Source organism: Pinus tabuliformis, chromosome X (genome assembly GCF_031772625.1).
Source record: "Pinus tabuliformis cultivar Carrire ecotype Pingquan chromosome X, CPIR1, whole genome shotgun sequence".
Taxonomy (NCBI): domain Eukaryota; kingdom Viridiplantae; phylum Streptophyta; class Pinopsida; order Pinales; family Pinaceae; genus Pinus; species Pinus tabuliformis.
Window position 1 is genome coordinate 522,551,603 of NC_142308.1, and position 11,128 is coordinate 522,562,730.

The window sequence follows — 11,128 nt, forward strand, 5'->3', positions numbered from 1 at the left end:
TGGGAAGGTTACCATATCTTTCACTTGACACATCAAATTCTGGTCCCCTTTATGGAATTGCACAAAAGACATATATGAGTATTACAACCAAAGTTTCAGATCGACTCAAATACTAGAGATATATCAATAAAAAATTCAAACATTCATATGTTCTCCAAATTAAGGTTTTAAAGGTGTGTAATATACTAGTGACGTATTTTTTTTTTTTATATTTTTTTTCGAGCGCGTTTTCTCTCTGGCGATGGTGAAACCCCCGAGCCCTTGACTGCGCTCGGCAGCTCCGCTGCTGGGTCGCAGCTCCCGCTGCGAGCCTCCTGCTCCGATTGCTTCCTCCCTCCCTGGGCCTTCCGCCCCGTCTCCCGCTGCTGCTCGTGCTGAGGCCGAGGGCAGCCTGCTGCTCCCTCTGCTGGGCCTCTTGCCTCCTCCCTTCTCCTGCGAATCGCCTCCGGCATGACGGGATCTCCTGATACAGGTCAGGCCGACATGGAGAAATCTTTTGCATCACTTATCCCAGAGAACAATCCAGAACGGATTCGACCCACGGCTTCAAAATTTATCAAGAAGCTTGATGAAATACCGGAGATCCCTCTCCCCCCAATCCTCCCAAGGAGATCCGCTGTTGCCTTGGCAGAACGAGGACTAGTTGGGCGGTTCACGGGGTTATGGCCGTCCTCCCGAACTGTCCAACGATGGGTGGAAAGAAATTGGAACGCTATGGTTCAGGGGAAAATTGCGATAAGATTCTGTGGAAGAGGCTTCTTCACCTTCCTCTTCGAAACTGTGGAGGACCGCAACCTAATCTTTAGGAATGGACCATACTTCATGGACACCAGAGGCCTTTACCTCAACCGCTGGACCCCGGACTTCGACCCAGAAATGGATGTCCCCAATGCAGTCCCGGTTTGGGTTTGCCTTCCGCATCTGCCGCTTCACTGCTGGGCTGATGAATCAGTTAGAGCAATCGGAAACGGAATAGGGAAATATGTGGACAGAGCGGAGCCAAAAGAGAATATGCACGCCTGTGCGAGGATCTGCGTGGAAGTGGATTTGGGCAAAGGACTACCAGAAGCTGTCAAGCTCAGAGTTGATCAGTGGACACACATACAGCAAGTGGATTACGAGCAACTTCCCTTCAAATGCAAGGTATGTCACGAATATGGTCATTTTGCTAATAGGTGCTCTAAAGCTAGAACAGAAGTCAATGCCAGCTCTGAACCCACAGAGGAAACATGGGAAGTAGTAAAAAAAAAAAAGAAATCAAATCCCCCCCCTGAACCAGAGGTGCCCCACACTGATATCCCTCCCATCTCCGCCGTCCCATCAAGCATGGATCATTCCATTCCCTCATCCTCCAACCCTTTCGAAACCCTAGCCTCAGAAGAACCCTCATCCCCCCCTCCATCCCCCAAGGGCAACAGAACCCCCCCCTCCTCCCCCCTCCAGGCTTCCCCCCCTCGCACAGTGGAAAGGATCCTAACAAGGAACAAAACAAAGGAAAATATTACAGCCACGGATCCACCAAGGAAAGTGGGAAGGAAATCGAATAAGGAAATAAGAGATGAGAATGCAGCAAAAGAGATGACCACAGGAACACAGCAACCAATAGACACATATCTTGACAAGAACAAGGGAAGCGGCGAAAAAACGAAGGAGAAAATCGGGCCTCACAACAAAATAGGTAAATGATGATTTTGGTCTCTTGGAACTGTAGGGGGATGGGCTCCTCCCTCAAATTAAATGCAGTCCGTGATCTCATGAACTCAGAACAACCAGACTTCCTCCTACTCCAGGAGACCAAAATTAGTGAACAAGAATTCCAAATCAGCACCTCAAAGTTTAGAAGGTATTCAGGAACAGCCGTGAGTGCAATAGGAGCATCAGGAGGCATAGGTGTATTATGGAAGAAAAGCAAATGGAATCTCATAAACAGCAATCCAAACAGGTGGTGGATTAGAATCGACATGCAAAGTCTAGATCTGAGGGAGGAATACACAATCTACAATGTATATGCACCACCCCACTTTAGGGACAAAGCCACTTGTTGGGAATCATTGAAAGCAGATATAGAGGCCTTACAAGGAAGGAAGATCTTTCTTGGAGGAGATTTGAATCTAATCAGGAACGCAGAAGAAAAAATTGGAGGGAAGTACTTCACAGATCCATTCAGAGACAAATTGGAGGACATCATACAAGCTCACAAATTAATAGACATCCCCCCTCAAAATGGCCGCTTCACATGGTCTAACAAAAGGATAGGCAGAAACAATATCAAAGAAAGACTTGACCGAATTCTTGTTCAGGAGAGTGCAGCAATCAGCTTTCAAAGGGTCCACAGTTCAATCCTACTGGGCTTCACTTCTGATCATAGACCTGTAGCGCTGCACTTGGAAAAAGAGGAGAATTTGGGCCCCCTCCCATTCAAATATAACAAGACCTGGGACGCCATCGAGGACTTCAAATCTCTGATCAAGGAGACATGGAGGATAGAGATAACAGGCTCACCGCATTATGTCTGGGAATCAAAGATCAAACACCTAAGGATCGCTATAAAAAATTGGGCAAAAAACCACGCAAACGAGGAGAGGAGGACAAAAACCGAGTTGCAAAGAAGCTTGGAGGAATGGAATCAGGAAAGGGAGACAGTTCAAGAAACAGAAGAAGATCAAAAGGTAGAAGCGGAGATGCACAAAGCTTTATACAACCAGCATCGAAAAGAGGAGGAAGAGCTCAGGCAAAAGTCTAGATGTCTCTGGATCAAGTCGGGGGACAAAAATACCTCCTTCTTTCACAACTGCCTCAAGTTAAGGAGAGCTGGAAATAATATAGGTAAGATAAGGTTTAATGAGAAAGAGTTAACAGAGAGTGAGGAAATCAAGGAGGCCGCGACAAATCACTTTCAATCCCTGCTCTCAGCTGACCCTCAGTACAAAGAAAACCCGGACTTCATCAACATTATTGAAAGGAAGGTTACTGAAGTTCAAAACAGCAATCTGGATAAAGAAATCACTATAGAAGAGGTGGAGTGGTCCATCAACAGCATGCCCCTGGACAAAGCTCCAGGCCCGGATGGCTTCACGGTAAGCTTCTACAAAACCCATTGGGATATTATCAAAAAAGATTTCCTCAGAATGGTGAGAAACTTCCACCTCAAAAGCAAATTGGGAAGTAGTGTTAAATCTTCGTTCCTAGCCCTCATCCCAAAGGATCCAAGCCCCCAATCTTTTGATAGGTTCAGACCCATCTCCCTTTGCAATGTGTCTTATAAAATTATCTCAAAAATCCTAGCTAATAGGCTGAAACAAATTCTCCCTTCTATCATTTCTGACAATCAAGGTGGGTTCCTTCCCAAGAGGCACATAACCGATAATGTAATTATGATTCAAGAAGCAATTCACAGCAGTATAGCAAGAAATGAGAAAGGAATGATAATCAAGTTGGACATGGCTAGTGCCTTTGACAGGGTAAATCACGCCTTCCTGGAGACTGTGCTTGCAAAGTTTGGGGTTTCAAGGAATTTCATCAATAAGGTCATGGAATGTGTCTCTCAGAATTGGACAGCTCCGCTCATCAATGGGAGGCCTTGCAGAGCCTTCATAAGCACCCGTGGATTGAGGCAAGGTTGCCCCCTATCCCCCTTTCTCTATATTATAATGGCGGAAACACTAAGCTTGCATTTAGAAAACAAGAGAAGGCTGAAGGAAATCACTGGAGTGGACATAATCAGAGGAGCTAAAGGGATCAATCACTCCCTATTTGCAGACGACACTCTGCTAATAGGTGGAGCTTCAAGCCTTATGGCAAGGAGATTCAAGGCCATCCTTGATCTCTTCCTTCAAGCATCGGGGGGAAAACTAAACAACAACAAATGCAAAATATATACCTGGAATGTTCCAAGACATATAACTCAAAGGATTGCTATGATTCTGGAAATTCCAGCCCAATCTAGTTGGTCTCACTTCATGTATCTAGGACTCCCGCTGGCCAAAGAATCAATCAAACACGAAGTATGGGTTAATTTGATCGAGAAGCTTAGAGGCAAACTTCAAAGTTGGGGGATGCACTGGCTCAATCTAGCAGGAAGAACAATCCTTATCAAGTCCATCTTATCAGCCCTCCCTATTTATCAATTCGCCATAACGCTCGCCCCCTCAAGTATCCATAAACACATGGAGCTCATCCTTAGAAGCTTTCTCTGGAAGGGTGGAAAGCAAGAAACGAAGAAATTCAGTCTTGTAAAATGGGAAAAGGTCATCCTCCCCATAGAAAAAGGCGGGCTAGGAATTAAAGTGCCCAGATTGGCAAACTTGGCAATGGGATTCAAGTTAATATGGAGAATTCTAACCGAGAAAGACTCCTGGTGGGCAGAGGTCTTGAAAAAAAAATACCTAAGTGGAAGCAACAGCAATATCCTCTCCGACACAATCACAGAAAGACAATGCACCCCGGTCTGGAAGCTGATCAAAAAATCTTTAACTCTCCTCAAATCTCATATCTCCAAAGCCCCAGGCAATGGGAAGCAAACCAGCATATGGAAAGACAAAATAATGGGTCAGGAAGCCATGGAAAAGCTTCCCCATCTGAGGCCGCTGCAGCAGTGGATGTCTGATAAAAAGCTCACAACTCTCTTTGACATTTCAAATTGGGACCATGACAGCTGGAAAGGCTGGAAAATCAGGCATCTTCCTGATGGACTAAAGGAGCAATGGAACAACCTTAAACTCTCATTAGCAGGAGCAGCTCCCACAAGCAAGGGGAAAGAGGACAGTTTCATATGGGATCCAAATGGAGGCACCTACTCGGTTAGGGAAGGTTACAAAGCGCTCCAAAATCATGCTGCATTGAATAATTGGCAATATCACAAGAACGCTTGGAAAATCGAAAGTATCCCGAAGATAAAACTCTTCAATTGGACCTTGCTTCATGGCAAGCTCCTAACAGCTGAGAATTTGAGAAAAAAGGGGATCCAGGGGCCTTCCATCTGTGTTATGTGTAGGAAAGAGGAAGAAAGCCTCAATCACCTCTTCATAGACTGCCCAATAGCATCGACATGCTGGAAGCTCATAACCAGCCCTCTAGAGACAGGGGAGGTTCCCAACCAGGTCTCTCTCCTTCAGAAAGGCTGGGGGAAACTCTCTCCCTTTCCAACCAAAGACACAACCCTCGCCAAGAGACTCTGGTCCAGCATTCTCTCCAACCTCTGCTGGCAGATATGGCTCGCCAGAAACGCAATCATCTTCAAAGACAAAAAGCCTAGGATCTCAAATATCCTGGCCAAAACTGTTGCGCTTATAGCTGAGACTATTGAAGCCAACGGGATTCAACAAGCTGACCCGGAATACTCAACTGAGCAAGTGAAAGCATGGGTTCAAAGATTCAACTGCAAGCCAAATCCAAAATTCAAGACAATCAAGGGATCTGGACAGAGTGAATGGAAGATCAGAGGGTCAAAAGAGGAAGTTAACAACTGGATCCAAAGGCAAAAGAGGCACACACTACACTTTGACGGGGCCTCAAAGAACAATCCAGGCATAGCTGGAGCAGGGGGAGTTTTAAAGGACCCCCAAGGAAAAACGATGGTTACATATGAATGGAGCTTGGGGACTTTGTCAAACAACAAAGCAGAAGCATATAGCCTCCTTTTGGGGATCTCCATAGCGCGGAGGAGGGGAATTCATGACCTTCTAGTGATGGGAGACTCAGCAATCCTAATAGCAGCCTTAAACAAGGGGAACAACTTCAACCAATGTGCCCTGAACAGAACAAAAGACAGAATCTTTGAACAGGCCAGGGGCATGAACAACGTGACTTATAAACACGTCCTCAGAATACATAATAAGACAGCTGACGAGCTGGCCAACAAGGCCATCAAAAGACCCACGGGCCAGGTGAGGGAGAATGAGGAAATATATGATCATGATATCCCATAGATATATCTTAATCCCGATGCATCTGACTGTTAGTCACCTCAGGCATCTAACTCGAGACAACAGGCCAGCGAAAAAGAGATCTTCTGCTCTACAAATCGATCTCGACTACCAAAACGGAGGGTACAGGACAGGGAATCGGCCTCAGGACCTGAACATGCAAGAAAACAACAGCATTTCTCTTCGACACTCTCCCGGAATCAAAGGAAGGCGTGATCATGCCCATACCTGTTACAGAATACAAGGACGGTCACAGAGCACCTCAGATCACTCGAGGACAGATATGATCAGTCACTCCGCCTCCATTCATGAGTGGGAGATCGCCCGTTGCATTCTTTTTAAACTCATCAAGAATCCAAAGGCCCTCACTACTCATCAAAACCATAGCGCGCGCAGGAGAGCCCTTCTGGATCGGAGGCAGTGCCAAGGTGGTCTTTTCTGCAGTAACAAGGCTAGCACCGGAGACCAAATTCACTCTGAGATTCTCTTAGTGAACGGCAATAGCTGGCTTGCGCACAGTGGCACCAGGCATCGAGCGCAAGCAAACTCCACGAGGGCGGACTTACCAGATCTCCATCTGAGCTGGGTAAACAATCTTCCCTTTATCTGTGTTCTTTTCAATACTAACAGCTGGTTCTGTGCTCCCAGCACTGCTCTTAATCATCAACAGGGCACTCACCTCAACTCTGCCTCACCAAAGCAATCCGGCTTCACAAGCGGCAAGCCTCATAACTCCTCAGCATCTGACAAAGCCTTCACCGCTCCCAGCAAGATGGCTGACCAGAACAATCAGCAAGCTAACCAGCAGCAGCCAAGGAACCCGATGGATAACATATTCAACAACAGAGATTGCCATATGTGCAAGGCACATGTCATTATGATCAATGCTCTGAAGAAGCAGGTGAAAGAACTCACTGAGGACTTTCACGCGGACAGAAACTCGAAGAGAAAGAAGCTGGAGAAGAGGAAAAAAGAAATCGAAGACCTTAAGGATCGCTGCATCCACATGGAGGCAGTCATTGACCACCTCCGCACCTTAACTGAAAGCCAGCAAGGAGAAGCTTCAACAAGAGTGAGCAAGAGGGAACCTCTCCAGGATGACTCGGTTACCCAACATTACCCCTAACTCATGCAGTGTAGTTATAAATGGATAGGAGGATCCTTTGTAAGGCAATATAGCCGTTTAAATTCAGTATTAAGTGTAGTTAAGAAGAGCTTCGAGAACTATGGGTCTGCGAGCCCAATTTTGAATCTCAGCTCTTGGAATCTTCCTCTTATTGTAATAGTTTTCGAATCGCAAGTTTTATAATACACAAGTAGACGACTTTGTTAAAAAATATATATACTAGTGACGTAACTGTTGATTAGAAGATCCTATTTTTTTGGGCGATTGAAAGTTGTGATAAAGATGAATACTATTATTATTTCCAACATGCCTCTAAAGAAAGCTACTACACAAATTAAACCTATTGAAGGCTCATCCTTGAATAATGAAGAAAGTGATGAATTAGAATTTAGCTTATCTCAATTAGAGCAAAAAGATAATGAAATGTATTATATCATGTTAATAAAGGTGGATTTATCAGGTTCTCTATAAAAACTTGAAAGAAAAATGGAAAAGAAGGTGAATGAAAATAAGTAAGGAATAAAAAAGAATATGAATGAAAATAAGGAAGTTATACAAAAAAAAAAAAGAATTACAAAACAATCTATTAAAATATATCCCTGAAAAAGATGTGGAGATATAAGGAACTCGTGAACATAAGGAGAAGCATAGTTTTGAGAATCAATATCATATGGGGAGTATGTTATCCCAGTTTGAGAGAAAAAATAATGAATAAAAAAAACCCTAATAAAGAATTTTCAATCTAAGATCCACATAAAGCTTCAAGTCAGCACCAAGGAACTACTACATTCCAATGATCAATATGAGGAAGTTTGAGGGTAATGATCTTGTAACATGGATATTTCATATGGAGTAATACTTTGATCTATGCCAAGTGGCATCCTTATACAAGGTAAATATTGCATCCATGTTTTTAGAAGAAGACAAAAATGTATGGTATCAATGGATTTGTGAAAGGAAAAATTATTTTGTTATATCTTAGTCCTTTTTTGTGTGAACTTAAAAATTGTATTGCCTACAAACATGGGTTAAAATTTAGAGTTGGAATTGTATTTCATTAGACAATCCCAGCCAAATGCAGAAATATAAATTTTTGATTATTGTCCTTATCCAAAATCTAACCCTGTCAAGTAAATCTAGAAAATTAAAAGCAATAGCTAGACCTCAAGGGTTTTAGAAAACTGAAACTGTTGAAAAATGTAGCAAGAAATTCTCAAATTGATTTTGCCTTTGATTAAATTGAGAAAATTCGAATTTCCACATCAACAGACAACTTGGATGCAATTAAATTGTGTGGCATGGCTTCTGTCACCCAGTTTACTTAGTAAATTTGAGTTAGAGGAGTTAGAGTTCAGTTAAGCATGTGTGATTGCTAATTTGTAGCAATCAAGATTAGTTATTTCAAGTTGTTTTCAGTTAAACTAGTTCTAACTATTGGAGGAACTAGTGGAAGGTTAGTTGTGCAGTGGGACTTTAGTCAAACTCAGTGATCATCCAATTAACTGATCAATCAACCCAAAATAGCTAGTGCATGTAGAGAATTCGAGTTCCCCAGCTATGGTGGAGATTCCAAGGAAATGTAACATCAGTTGTAGACTAGCCTTGGGTGTACAGGTCTTGCATGCAGTCAGATGATAAACCAAGGGAATTACGCAATCCATTTTGGAGAAATTCCTAAATAATAGGGGCCTAGTTTCTTAAGGAATTATGCAAGGAAATAGGGGCTCAAGCAGAAGCAGAATTTGACTAAGTATGGGTCAAAGCTTCTCAGTGAGAAGAGAGATAGGTTATTCACTTGCAGGTTGTGCTTAGTTGAGAAAAGAAATTGTAATACATCTCTATTCGTCGTATTAATGTAAGCAGTCATTGGGGATTTTATCATATTACTTTCCCTGGAAAAAATGTTGTGTTCATGTGTGTTATTTCTCATTGCATGTTGTTGGTTGATGTTCTAAATTTTGAATTGAATTCCGTAGAGCAATAGAGTAGGTTTGTGTCTTGTGATTTTGATTAAAATTCTTGAGCAATTGCAAATCTACATCATAATTTCTACATGGTATCAAATCCAGGTTCACATTAGAGAAGGAATTTCAAAGTTGTTTCTCAGGAGGTTTAATTTTGAAGTTCAGTGTATCAGGATCTCTTCAGAGCTGAGAAGATGACCTTCAATGAGCTTAGGCTAGAGTATGCCTTAGAAGGCAGCTCTAATTTCATCGCATGGAAGGATCACATGGAGACAGTATTGGATGACAATGGATTGCTAGAATATGTCAAGACAAACATTGCAAAACCACAAGCATTTGATGCCCATAACCTTTCTTAGTGGAAGAAAGACGTAGCCAAGGCGAGCAGAATAATATTGGAGGGAGTACGGGATCACATTTTCACCAATCTCCATTGGAAAGAAACTCCTTATGCAATTTGGTAGGCACTGACAGATCTATTTTAAAATAGCAGTGACCATAGGAAACTGGCGCTCAAGGATATACTCAAAATATCAAGATGCAGAAGAATGACACTATTCAACAGTATCTGAGTAGGTTCACACAAGTTCGTGATGAGCTTGTAGGAGTTGGTGTTACTATTTCAGATGATGATTTGGTAAGCTTAGCCATTATAGGCCTTCCCGAGAGCTGGCATAACTACCAAGATTCAATGAACGGGAGGGAGAAACTACCGAATTGGGAACACTTATGGTATAATTTGGTACATGAGGAAATAAGGCAGAATACTAGAGGTGAGACTTCATCCAAGGGTGAGGATGAAGAAAAAATTGCATTGGTTAGAAAGGGAAAGAAAGGAAAAGGGAATAAATCTCAATCCAAACCAGAGCCCAGCCAAGGGGGAAAGAAGAAATATTTGCTTAAAATTAAATGCTTCCATTTTCATGAATTTGGGCACTATGCCATGAAGTGTCCACACAAAAAGGCAAGCAAGAAGACCTCAGGAGGAGGAGCAGGTGAAGCCTTGGCTTCACAGTTCGAGCTTGACTTTACCCTTATTGCATGCATGACCATCACAGTGATGGGGAGCATGTGGTACTTGGACTCAGGTGCCTCGTTCCACTTGACAAGGTGTAGATACTTTTTCAGTGACATGGAGGAGAAATATTTGCAAATTCACATTGAGCTAGGGGAAGATGAAAGGTATAGTGCAACTAGGAGTGGTACAGTCACCTTTCAGAGGGAGGCAGGATCCCTTCTTAGGCTCAAGGATGTCACGTTCATTCTAGGCCTAAAGAAAAAATCGCATCTTTGTTGCAATTTTTTAAGATCGTGGTTATGATGTGAACTTCAAAAAAGGAAAGGAATTCCTGAGACACATAGCCATGGGACAGGTGAAGCAAATCGGGGTTTGTGTGAAGAACTTGTATGAGCTAGATGTGGAAGAATGTGCTTCATTAAGCACTAAAGCGGAGAAGGTGTAGAGCACGATGTAAGTGAAAATTAAAACAAAATACTTGGTCATTTTCATCATGGAGACTTGAAGATTATGCAGTAAATAACCATAGGCCTCCCCAAAGGAGAACTTGAGCAGTAGGATGTATGCAAAGGATGTACCGTGGGGAAGTACACAAAATCCACATTCCATCATCGGGACAAAAAAGCACATGCAGTCTTGGAAAGGATCCACTCTGATGTCTGTGGACACAAATATTTTGTCATTTTTATTGATGACTTCTCACGTAAGTGTTGGATCTTCTTCATGTGGAAGAAAGATAAGACATTATCCAAGTTCGTAGAATTCAAGGCACTGTTTGAGAAAAAAATTGGCAAGAAGGTGAAGGCTCTCAGGAGTGATAATGGAGGTGAGTATGTGTCAAATGAATTTAATAATTTATGTGCAAAAGAAGGCATTCAAGGAGATTTGATAGCACGCCACAACCCACAGGTGAATGGGGTGGCTGAGAGAAAGAATTGTAGCATTTTGAGAGTTGTGAGGAAGATGTTGCATGACCAATTCCTACCATTGCACTTGTGGGAAAAGGAATGCAACACAATAGTCTGTTTGCAGAACCAAAGTCCTCATCAGATTTTGGGCATGATTACATCGAAGGAGGCTTTCTTGGGGAGGAAGT

General features: G+C 42.8%; 1 protein-coding gene across 1 annotated transcript; it reads left to right on the top strand.

Annotated features, from left to right (window-relative positions):
* The first annotated feature begins 450 nt into the window (after positions 1–450).
* LOC149140989 (uncharacterized) lies at positions 451–5,927 on the top strand. Its single transcript, XM_089451120.1, has 2 exons — positions 451–1,143; positions 1,791–5,927. The coding sequence occupies exons 1-2, from the start codon at positions 451–453 to the stop codon at positions 5,925–5,927; spliced, it is 4,830 nt and encodes a 1,609-aa protein (XP_089307246.1).
* The last annotated feature ends 5,201 nt before the right edge of the window (positions 5,928–11,128 follow it).